Below are 11,079 nucleotides of genomic sequence, written 5' to 3'. Positions count from 1 at the left end.
CCGCGGGCGCACGCGCATGACGTCACCCTCTCCGCCCGTCCGTGGGGTGCGCATGCGCAAAGAGGAAGCACCGCCCACTCGAAGGCTTTAAGTACGCCGCACCCCACTGCGGGCGACTCTTAAAGGGGCAGGCCGCCTTTTTCTGTCTGCCTCCGGGCACCTGTGCCCCGTCCTGCCCCAGCTCCGCGCTGCAGTCCCAACCGTGCCCCCCACGCCAGCCGTGTCTCAGTCCTCCGCTAAGTCCCCTGGGTGTTTTCCTCTAGTCGTGTTCTCCTACCTGTGTCCCACCACCAGGGTCCCCTGCCCATGGACATGTCCCCCAGCTCACGTCCCTCAACCCATGTGCCCTAACCATGGCCACAACCCCAGTCCGTGTCCCCTATTAGCCACATCTCCAACCTGTGTCCCATTTGTGCCTCCCATCCATGGCTATGTCCCCTACCCTAACCCACATCCCCAACTTGTGTCCCACTACCTGTGTCCTCTACCCATGGTCATGTCCCTATTTCATATCCCACCACCCCTATCTCCTATCCATGGCCCTCCAACTCATATCACACCACTCATATCCCCTATCCGTGGCCGTGTCCACCTGTCCACCACCACCTCCCGTCCCCCATCCGGTGCCAGGGTCATCTGTAAGCTGTGGAGACACCCCTTTCACTGGCACCTTCGCCACCCCCCCTCGGGTGTCTGGAGCACACGTGGCGGGTGCGGGCAGCCCCGCCTCAGCCTTGCTCTCATTGAGTGCCCATCAGTGGGGATTAGCGGCGCTGATGTAGGACGGCAGCAGGCGGGCAGCGAGTCCTGGCAGCCCAGCACCATGCGGGACCGGCTGGAGCAGCTTCGGGCGGTGAGGGGTGCAGGGCACCATGGGGGGCACACGTGGGGTTATCCAGGGATACGTCGTGTCCTACTGCTGGAGCGTACCACGGGTCTTAGCCCTGGGAGGATTGGGGGTGGATGCAACCTCACTGCGACACACAGGAAGGGATGCGGAACACACAGGGCCTCATGCCCTGCTTTTGGGTTCTTGGGGTGCTCCCCACGCTGTGCAACCCTGCAGCCTCCATGCTGCCCCGTGGGGGATTTAGTAGGGATTAAGGGAGGCACTGCCCATGATCAAGCCCTGCGGGGGGAGCAGGGGATTAAGCATTATTTTTACCCCAGAAATAGGGGGCTGGGGCACGACACCATAGTAATGGCAAGGGTGGCTGTGAGGCAGAGGGGAGTTCATGCGGAGTTGCTGTGGGGTGAAGTTTGGGGCCACAAAGCCCCATAATGGAGTGCCCCATCTCTGTCCCTGCTCCTCCCACGGCCCAGCCCTGCAATCCGTTAATTCCCGCTGGTCAGATGTGAGCAGATGGCACCCAGCTGGACCCCCCCTCACTGCTTGGGGGCCACTGCGTCCCCTCCCTGTCCTCGTTCCACACCCACAGAATGTTCCTAGGTGTCCCCTGAGCATCCCCTCACTACTTCCCACAGAAGCAGGATGCTGAGGATGACACCGATGAGATGGAAATCGCCATTGACAACACAGCCTTCATGGACGAATTCTTTGCTGAGGTGTGGAGCAGGTGGACACAGGGGATGTGGGGCACGTGGGGGACACAGGTGACATGTCCTCATGGCCCCTCTAGATTGAGGAGACAAGGCAGAACATCGACAAAATTTCAGAGAACGTGGAGGAGGCCAAGAAACTCTACAGTGTCATCCTCTCGGCCCCCATCCCTGAGCAGAGTGAGCATGGCTGTGTGTCGTTGTCCCTCCCCCCATCAGAGCCGTAGGTTCCCTCCTTGGATACACACCTGTGATGGCATCCCCATCTCAGTATCCCATCCTCTGCAGAGACCAAAGATGAATTGGAGCAGCTCACAGCTGACATCAAGAAGACGGCCAACAGTGTGCGCAACAAGCTGAAGAGTGAGTGGCTGTGTCCCTGGCCCTGGGATCACCATGGTGGGGGAGAAATGCACCTGACAGGTGGGGTTCTCACTGCTGGCAGGCATGGAGAGGAACATCGAGCAGGATGAGGCCCGCTCCTCTGCTGACCTGCGCATACGCAAGTCCCAGGTGAAGTGACTGCACCCTGCCATCCCCTCCTAGGGGTGGAATGCATCACGGCTGCTCCCACACTCAGGCTTGTCCCCTGGGGCTAAGGCATGCTTTATCTATGGTGTCCCTGTTCCCATATCCCTGTTGCCATCCTTAGCGCTCAGTCACGTACCCTGATGTGGGACACACCATGCTTGGGGGGCCCCCATCCACAACTCCAGCACTTGGTCCTGTCCTCACGGTCTGGTACATGCCATGCCTGCAGTGTCCCCATCCCCAGCACTCAGTCCTATCCTATAGGGCTGAGGCTCACCATGCCTGAGGTATCTCCAGCCCAATCTCCCCATCCCCAACCCCAGCACTTGATCCTGACCCCAAGGGCTGGAACACAACATGCTCAGGATATCATCATCCCAATGTCCCCATCCCTGTACCCCCATCTCCAGTTCTTGGCCCTGTCCCTGGGAGCTGGAACATGCCATGCCTGAGATATCTGCTTTCCAATGTTGCCATCCCAATGTCTCTGTCTCTGTCATCAGCACTCAGTCATGTATCCTGTGGTCAGGCACATCAGAATGTTCTCATTCCCAGGGCTGGGAGACTGGGGTGTCCATATCCCAGTGTCTCTCATACATAACTCCAGAGCTTGATCATAATACCAGGAGCTTGAACATGCCATACTCAGCGTTCCCAACCCAATGTCACCATCCCAATATCTCTGTCCCTGTCCTCCACACTCAGTCATGTATCCTGTGGTGGGACATATCAGGGTAACCCCATCCCAATATCCCTGTCCCCTGCACTCAGTCCTGTCCTCTAGGACTGGGATACATCACGCCTCGGGTGACTCCAGCCCAATGTTCATATCCCCAGTACTTGGTTCTGGAAGCTGTTAGATGCCATGCCTGGGACATCCCATCCCAATGTCCAATTCTCATTGTCCCCATGCCCAAATCCAGCACTCAATCCAGCCTCTGGGGCTGAGCTGCCCCATGTTCTCAACCCCAATGTCCCCATCCCCAGCACTCAGTCCTGTCCCGCAAGTTCGTTGACGTGATGACCAAGTACAATGAGGCGCAGGTTGACTTCCGGGAGCGCAGCAAAGGCCGGATCCAGCGGCAGCTAGAGATCAGTGCGTGTCCCCTTCCCTACCTTATGCCCCACTCATTCAGTGAGGTGGGCAGAGCCTATGGCAGTGCTGACTCCCCACAGCTGGCAAGAACACGACAGATGAGGAGCTGGAGGAGATGCTGGAGAGTGGGAACCCCGCCATCTTCACCTCAGGGGTGAGCCCCATTGGGCCAGGTTTGGGGGTCTGGAGGTGCCCCAGTGACACCTCTTGCTTTGTCCCCTCTGCAGATCATGGACTCGCAGATCTCAAAGCAGGCACTGAGTGAAATCGAGGGGCGGCATAAGGACATCGTGCGGCTGGAGAGCAGCATCAAGGAGCTGCACGACATGTTTGTCGACATCGCCATGCTGGTGGAGAACCAGGCATGGCCGCGGGGCGAGCAGCAAGCCAGCATGGGGCAGGGGAGAGAGAGAGACTGAGGCAGGGGAGGGGAAGGGACAAACAGGGGTCTGGACATAGGACAGCAAAGGGACAAGTAGGGACAGGATAGAGATGGACAGGGACTCATGCATGGGACAGCAAGGGAACAAGGAGGGATCCTGGGGGCTGAGACCTGGCCATGGAGCACCACAGAGCTATGGCACTGAACCCCTGGGAGGGGTTTCCTCCCCATCCCCTCTGAGCACCCCCAGTGCCCCATGCAATATGAGAAGTCGCGCTGTGCCCCTTGTCTCTCCTTGTTGCCCCCATAGGGAGCCATGATCGACCGCATAGAAAACAACATGGACCAGTCTGTTGGCTTCGTGGAGCGAGCTGTGGCTGACACGAAAAAGGCCGTCAAGTACCAAAGCGAAGCCAGGAGGGTGAGAGGGACCAACAGGATCCCCCATTGCTCTGAGTCACCCCCTGAACCTCTGTCTTCTTGTCCCCTGTTCCCCTTCCCCGCCCTGCCCATGTCCCAGCCTCACAGCCCCTCTCTCCCGTGCAGAAGAAGATCATGATCATGATTTGCTGCATTATCCTTGTCATCATCTTGGCTTCCAGCATCGGTAGCATCTTTGCCTGACATCCTAGCCACTCCCCACAGGTGATGGGGTGCCCATGGGGTTCGGGCCAGCAGCACTCACTCTGCACTGACAGATGAGGGTAGCAGTGCCAGCCACATCTGATGCTTCCCGCTTACAGGTGGCCTTTCCCCATCCTGTTTGGTGATCCTACCTGTGACACTGGGACCTACCTGCCAAGCCTTGAGGATGTCACCCCGAGGTCCCCTCTCACCCACTGTCCTCACACCAGGGTCCCACAGCTCCCTACTCACCAGCACGGAGCCAGCCACAGCCAGGGCTCTGCCTTGCCTGGTGGTGAAAGAAGCTCACCCCTCACTCAGAGCTTGTGTGCAGCCACTCCTCCACAGAGCTGCTCTCCAGATGTGCCGACACCTGCACCACAGCCCTCCTCCCCAATAAAGAGATGACTCACACTCCGCCCCATGGTGCTGTGTCAGGGAGTTGTATCACTCACCTCTGCATCCCATCCCGACATCTGGGCCTCCACAACCCACAGTAATCACACCCAAAGAAAGGTAATGAAGCTGGTGGGGGGTCTGGAGCACAAGTCTTATGGATAGTGGCTGAGGGAGCTGGGATTGTTCAGTCTGGAGAAGAGGAGGCTGAGGGAAAGTATTATTGTTCTCTGCCACTCCCTGAAATGAGATTATAGTGAGGTAAAGTTGGCCTCCTACCACGTAAGCAGTGAAAGGATGAGAGGTAATGACCTTAAGCTGTGCCAGGGGAGGTTCAGGCTGAATATTAGGAAAAACCTCTTCTCTAGAAGAATGGTCAGACATTGGAATGGGATGCTCAGGCAGGTGGTGGAGTAACCATCCCTGGAGGTATTGAAGAAGTGTAGATAGGTGGCATAAGGGATCATGCCATTCAGTAGTGGGCAATACTGAATCACAGAATCACCAAGGCTGGAAGAAAACTCCAAGATCATTGAGCCCAACCGTCCACCTACATCAATATTTCCCCACTCAAGCAGGTCCCCCAGTGCCACATCTAAATGTTTCTTGGTGGTAAGCGGACAGATGGACTCAATGATATTAGAGGTCTTTTCCAACATCAAAGATTCCATGCTTTCACAGAAGGCTTTATTCCGGTGGTTCCATCCCTGCCTGTAGGCTACACCCTGTGCTTGAGGAAGAATTTCCCCCAGTAGCGACCCTTCAGCTTCAGGTCGTAGGGGCTGAGGTACCTTCGCATGCCCAGCATGTTGGCGGTGATGACACGCTCGAAGGTCCAAGGATTCTGGTTGTTGCGCCTCTTCTCCTCCTCCTCTTGCCGCATCTGCTGCAGGCTCTGCCGGCTGACAGCAACAGCAAGGAAGGGCAGCTTGTGGGCCACCTGTGTGAGGAAGGGTTTCACCTCCTCGAACTCGCAGTGCCCACCAAGCTCCACCACGAGCTGTCCACTCTTCACTGCGGTCACATAGCGGTCGATGGGGCCTTTGCCACCCCCCATGCGGTGTCCAAGGCTCTTCTTTGTCAGTGGTTTGTAGGGGGGTGATACACGCCAGATTGCAAACATGTTCTTGGGGTCCATGCAGCGCCCGATGGTCAAGCGGATCATCTCCATGTGCCCCCAGTGCAGATAGCCACCCCCCAGCGCCTGTGAGATGATGGCAAAGGCTGACTGCTGGGCACTGGTGGTGCTCAAGCCTAGTGCAACCCACCACAGCCCAGTGCTCACCAGGATGCCGTACTGCCCCTGCGTGAAGTCAGTGGCCACCTGGGAAGGCCCGCGGATGTCCCGCAGCTGCCGTGGTTCCCGTCTGGCCTTCGGCACTGCCGGCATCTTCTCCATGAATTTCAGCTTCGGCCTCTCCGGGATCGTGATGCCTGCAGGGAGGGGAAACATGATGATCATCGTGGAGATGGGTGGGGAGGGAACAGACAACTCCCTCAGGCACCGCCGCCAGACAGGGGGTCCCGCACTTACCACTGTAGTCAGGGGGCAGCACGAACTTCTTAAGGCCTGCTCGGGGGACGGCGCTGCCGCCGAGGCCTAAGAGCACAGTGAGTGCTCAGGGCTGAGCCGGGGGCACCAGGAAGGCCTCCCCGGACAGCCCCCCGCACACCTCGCCTCCTTCCCCGCCCTGTAGACCCCTTCTGCCTACCCCAGAGTCTCCCTCGGGTCCCTCCCGGGCCCCCTCGACCTCCGCAGGCCGCCACGGGCCGCCCCAGCCGCCACCACCCCATAGCCGGAAGTGTCTGCCGGGCGCCGCTATCGGGTCCTTCCCATCAGCCGCCCGGCGGGAAGCACTTCCGCTCGCACAGCTCCTTTTCCCCCTCGGCTGAGGGGAAGGGAATGCGGGTTCCGGCTCTCCAGGACCTCTCTGCTGGGCAGAACCCTCAGCCCGACCTCCTTCACCCCGTGCTGCCCCGGCCGCTCCCAGGCCGTATGTAGGAACATGGAACCACAAAATGTCGCACCTTGGGAGGGACCCACAAGGATCACATAACAGCAGAGCAGTTGTGTTGGGAGGGACCTCGAAGATCACAGAACCACAGTGTGCCTGTGTTGGTCAGGGGGCTGTGGGAGCACACAAGGAAGGACATGCTGCAAATCACTCTTTATTGCCACGTTGTAGGGCCCAGCAGGGCTGTTTCTCCCCCGGTACTATCAGTAGGTGCTGAAGACAGCCCGGATGTGCTCCCTGTCGTGCGGCTTGTATGTGCCAACCCCTGCAGTGGGGAACAGGCGTGAGGCTGTGGCTCTCCACTACAGCCCCTGCCAGCCCCCCAGCACTGCCCACCTTCCTGCAGTGCGTCACTGCCACTGAAGAACTGCCAGTAGGTCCTCTCAGTCTCATTGGCAGCCAGCCCGTGGATGGACACCACCATTGGGCCCCAGAATGTTGATTCTGTCTTAAAGCTATGGGGCAGATGGGTGGTAGGACTGGGGTCCGACGAGCAGTGGGTTGGGGCCCAGGTGATGACACTGACCCTGTTACACCCCCCACTACTCACCCAAAGATGGTTTTGTTGGACTTCTCTGCCTGCTCCAGCATGACCAGGAGCACGGAGCCATCTGGGACATCCACCATGGTGGTATAGGTGAAGAATTGTCCACTCAAGTTGTTGGTGATGGTGTATTTCACTGTGATGTTGGATCCCACTGAGAAAATAGGTCAGGAGCTGAGAGTTGTCTTAAAGGGGAAATTGTTGTCCAACAAGGAAGTTAGTAGAAATAGATTATGGCAAATATGCAAAGAACAAGTGGAAATGTGACAACATGACCAGTGGTAGGTCAAATGCTTGGCAATGGCTGGTGTCAACAAAATGGGAAGGTAATGTTTTCCTGCAAGGGACTTTTAGTCTCATTAAGGGCTAATGACATACCAAAATCCACATCTGTCAGCATGACATGAGAGTATAATGCAACAGCAACCACACCCTCCCAGTCTGAACTCTTCCAGCCCCATAAGGTGCATACTCAATTGGAATAATCCATTACAAACTATAAGGAGAACAGGGTGGTTGCCCCGTGGGGATGAAGGCAGCCAATACCTTCCTGAGCTGCCGTGCCCTGGCTCGGGGTTGGGTCCAGCTGCAGGCTAGTTGCTGTGGGTTCTTCAGGGCTGCAGTCCAGGCTGGCAGAATCCAGGTAGGTTCTGCCCATCAGGGCTGGCAGTGCCTGAGCAATGGCCATAGGCTGCTGCAGGTGGTGTTTGGTGATGGCAGCCACAGGCTGGGTGCAGTCCCACTTCCGTGGGGCATAGAACTTGCCTGCAGCCAGCAGCAGCTGCATGGCCAGACCTGTGCTGTAGATGTTCCCAATTAAGCCATTTCCCTTATCCTGATTTTCAAGGAATTTGTTGGTCACGTTTGACAGTGTTGTGCTCAGCAGGTCCTGCATATCCTGGAGCTCATTCCGGTTATAGGCACACACCAGTGGCAGTGCCATCATGGCCTGCTCATCTGCATGGTAACACTGTCACAGCCTGCTTGGCATGGACAGAGCCAGCTAAAGTATGGTGTTGGAGTGGGGGAACTCTTACCCACAGAGAGCTTGTCCTGGGAACTCCGCAGCTGCTTGGTCAGGATGGTGACAGCGCTCTGGTAGCCACCTGCTCCCATCACACACAGCGCTTGTGCATCCAGCCCCACACTGAACAGTGTGCTCAGCAGGATGCCCTCCTCCTCTGTGGAAGTACAGGGTTCCATCAGTCAGCACAGACCAAAGCAACATCCCTGTGTTGCCATGTGTCACTCTGAGCCCCATACCCCAGTGTGCCACCTCCTTGTCCATCTTCTCCCGAAGGATACTGAGCAGGTCAACACTCTGCCCATGTGCCTCCACATGTCTCAGGTCACAGCAGGAGGAGAGCAGGGCCAGCGTGTATAGGGCCACCTGGCCCGAGGACATGTCTGTGGGGACAGAGAGTGGCCAGGGCAAACAGGGGCTGGGACCCAAACCCACTGTCCCCAGACTATGGGACAGCCAATCCAAGTCATTGATGCCACAGGGTTCTGGGATGCCCCCTTAGGCACCCTTCTACCTTTTGCTTGCTTCACTGCTGTCTCCTTGATTCGCTCGAGCAACTCCTGCTGGGCCTTGCTGCTGTCCCGAGCCAGGTTGAGGGCCAGCAGCACACTGGGGTTGGGCAGTCTGCTGTCCATAGCTGAGAGCTGCAGTATCCCCAGCATGCGGGCACGCTCCTCAGCATTGATGACTGTGGTGAGAGAGAGTGGGCCGGCACGTGCTGGGCACCCCATGTGTCCCCTATTGGGTTTTGTACCCATTCTCCTCCCCAACATCCCTATGTTACTCACTGCAGTCCTGGGGGACCATGCCTTCTGCCCCACAACCTGCAAGTGCCAGAAGCACCACAATGCTGAGAGCCACGCCAAGCATCCTCAGAATCTCAGTGCCAGCGGTGTCCCTCTGACGCCGTATCCTCTCTGCTCTCAGCTGTCTCCAGCAGTGCTGCGCTAACCTTCTGCTCCTAGGGGCTTATCTGCGTGCCTGGCCTTGGCACCCAGGGGTGGTGCTCGCTGACCAATGGGGTTGTGGTACAGCAAGGCCCTCTCCCTTGGCACTGGGACCAGCAGAATGGGGCCAGGACCTGACCAACAAGTCTGGTGCCTGGCTCTGTTCTCACGGTCCGTGCCCACGCATCACCCCTCTGCCGGCAAAGCAGCCCTGAGATGTCCCTCTCTGGATCGTGCTGATCACCCTCTGGAAGCTGTGACTCAGCCCTGTGTCATCAAGGAACTGCTAAGGATACAGTGGTGTCACCGAGCCCTCCCGGGTGCTGTGTGTTTCTAGGCAGGGGTCTGGCCTGTGCTGCAGTAATGTTGGCATAGGGAATGGCACAGTGGTGATTTGTTCCACCTGGATGCCACAGATCACAGGCAGAGCAAGGGACTCTCCTACTGCTTCATCACCAATGGGGTTTGGGTGGGGATGGGGACAGGGGGGAGATGGGGATTGGAGCTGGGGCAAGGCAGCCCCACAGCCAGGTGTGTATGGAGGCATGAGGACTTTGGTGTCCCCAGGGAGCACTTTCAGCAGGATACCTGTCCCTGTAGGTCTTCCTCTCTTGTCTCCTACAGGCAGTGGGGACTGCTGGCAGTAGGGCCTGCTAATATCTCCTTGTGACCACTACGTGGCTTTCTCCAGATGGTGTTGACTGCTCCTGCTGCAGCACTCCCTGGGGGGGCTTGCAGCGCCTGGCGCCAGTGGGACAGTTGTGTGGTTAAAAGCTGGGGTTGTGGGGATGGAGGGATGAATGGGTAGAGTCTCCTTGCAGGGCTGCAGGGAGAAGCCAGACTCTGCCTGAAGCTACTTTAAATGCTTCCTACAGCATCCCAACACTGCTCCACGGCCCTGGTGCTGTGTGGCAGCCAGAGGGACTCAGGTGAATGCAGGGTGCCCACCGGGGGGTGTGGGTGTTCCCTGTGCCCCTTATTCTCTCCCTTGCCTCTTCCCACAGGGCCAGTGCTCCCCATTCATGCCACCATGTTGGCCATGGTGGCCATGGACTCTAACTTCACCTCTGTGGGCACGCTGGACTGCCACTGCTCTGTGTGGTGCTACTGCTGCCAGCACAGGAAGGTGGCACCAGGAGAGCCTTGGCCCCCAACGTGGCCTACAGGAGCTGAGATTTTCCTATTCCTGCAGATCCCACTGCTCTGAAGACTGAGTGTTTTGGCAACAGATGTGGAATGGAGGTGGATGGCTGCAGAGTAGTGAATCCCATGCATGTGGGGGCTTGGGGCTGGGGAATTGTGCTGCACTGTGGCATAGCTGGTCTGCTCTCAGTGACTTGGGACTGGCGGCCAGCTGGGTGGCCATTACCTGCTGGGGGGAATATGGGGCTCGGAGTGTGTTGCTAGTAGAAGGGCAGAGCTCTGTGCCCATGGTAATGTTTAACTTCAGGAAAACCTTGGGAAAAATGCCCGATACTTGTAGCTGTGTTGCTGTGTAGGGGTGTTAAGGGGGAGAGCCTTTTGGGGACTATGCTTTGGGATGAGTTGGTGGAATATCCCCCATGGTGGGGGTGTGGATATCCCCCAGGTTGGAAGGTACAGAGGGGCAGCAGCACTGTTATCCCACCTCCCTTCCCAAGGAGCAGGGCTGAAGACTCGGGAGCTTTCCCAAATTGAGGCGGGGGCAACGCTGGCACCCACTTGTCCTCCTTTCCCTCAATACAGAGGTGCCCTCCCCTGTCCTAGCAGCCCCTTCAGCTGCATAGATCTCCGGGGGGGGGTGGGGGGGGCCAGGGGGCTCTTTTCTCCGCAGCCTACCCCGCAGGGAGGAGATGTTCCTGTGCCTAATGGCTTTGATGGAGCTTCTTCCAGGAACAAAATTTGAGCCGCTGCAAACAGAACAAAGAGACAAAGATGGGTTGTTGTTTTTTTTTGTTGTTGTTGTTTTGTTTTTTTCTGG

General features: G+C 57.7%; 5 protein-coding genes across 6 annotated transcripts in view; 1 reads left to right on the top strand and 4 right to left on the bottom strand.

The window, feature by feature from the left end:
• Positions 1–54, bottom strand: part of PRPF19 (pre-mRNA processing factor 19) — a 3,992-nt gene extending 3,938 nt beyond the window's left edge. Inside the window, exon 1 of the mRNA XM_010710895.1 lies at positions 17–54. Coding sequence (XP_010709197.1) covers positions 17–54 — 38 coding nt within the window. The remainder of the gene's footprint in view (positions 1–16) is intronic.
• A 463-nt stretch (positions 55–517) lies between these two features.
• Positions 518–4,400, top strand: STX3 (syntaxin 3). The gene is made up of 11 exons (XM_010710747.3): positions 518–853; positions 1,486–1,566; positions 1,641–1,740; positions 1,849–1,923; positions 2,006–2,073; positions 3,079–3,187; positions 3,268–3,341; positions 3,415–3,549; positions 3,880–3,990; positions 4,116–4,214; positions 4,313–4,400. Exons 1-10 carry the CDS (start codon positions 824–826, stop codon positions 4,191–4,193), a joined length of 861 nt encoding a protein of 286 aa, XP_010709049.3. The 5' UTR covers positions 518–823; the 3' UTR covers positions 4,194–4,214; positions 4,313–4,400.
• A 668-nt stretch (positions 4,401–5,068) lies between these two features.
• Positions 5,069–6,410, bottom strand: MRPL16 (mitochondrial ribosomal protein L16). Of its 2 annotated transcripts, XM_003206197.4 has the most exons (4): positions 6,302–6,383; positions 6,124–6,189; positions 5,875–6,023; positions 5,069–5,793 (listed from the first exon to the last, which is right to left on the bottom strand). In XM_003206197.4, the coding sequence occupies exons 1-4, from the start codon at positions 6,381–6,383 to the stop codon at positions 5,308–5,310; spliced, it is 783 nt and encodes a 260-aa protein (XP_003206245.2). In that variant the 3' UTR covers positions 5,069–5,307. The 2 variants fall into 2 exon arrangements, with proteins under 2 accessions (XP_003206245.2, XP_019470816.1); XM_019615271.2 differs by lacking the exon at positions 6,124–6,189 and having other exon boundaries at positions 5,308–5,793; positions 6,302–6,410.
• A 307-nt stretch (positions 6,411–6,717) lies between these two features.
• Positions 6,718–9,306, bottom strand: CBLIF (cobalamin binding intrinsic factor). Its single transcript, XM_010710744.2, has 9 exons — positions 9,303–9,306; positions 8,961–9,140; positions 8,687–8,860; positions 8,412–8,555; positions 8,186–8,329; positions 7,695–8,105; positions 7,155–7,302; positions 6,941–7,059; positions 6,718–6,869 (listed from the first exon to the last, which is right to left on the bottom strand). Exons 1-9 carry the CDS (start codon positions 9,304–9,306, stop codon positions 6,808–6,810), a joined length of 1,386 nt encoding a protein of 461 aa, XP_010709046.2. The 3' UTR covers positions 6,718–6,807.
• A 1,657-nt stretch (positions 9,307–10,963) lies between these two features.
• PATL1 (PAT1 homolog 1, processing body mRNA decay factor) overlaps positions 10,964–11,079 on the bottom strand; it is a 4,698-nt gene continuing 4,582 nt past the window's right edge. The window contains exon 17 of the mRNA XM_019616044.2: positions 10,964–11,008. Within this exon, the coding sequence (XP_019471589.1) occupies positions 10,964–11,008 (45 nt within the window). The remainder of the gene's footprint in view (positions 11,009–11,079) is intronic.

Source organism: Meleagris gallopavo, chromosome 5, assembly GCF_000146605.3.
Source record: "Meleagris gallopavo isolate NT-WF06-2002-E0010 breed Aviagen turkey brand Nicholas breeding stock chromosome 5, Turkey_5.1, whole genome shotgun sequence".
In the NCBI taxonomy this organism is placed as follows: Eukaryota; Metazoa; Chordata; class Aves; order Galliformes; family Phasianidae; genus Meleagris; species Meleagris gallopavo.
Note: the sequence above shows the minus strand (reverse complement) of the source record. Positions and strands in the feature narration are given on the sequence as shown.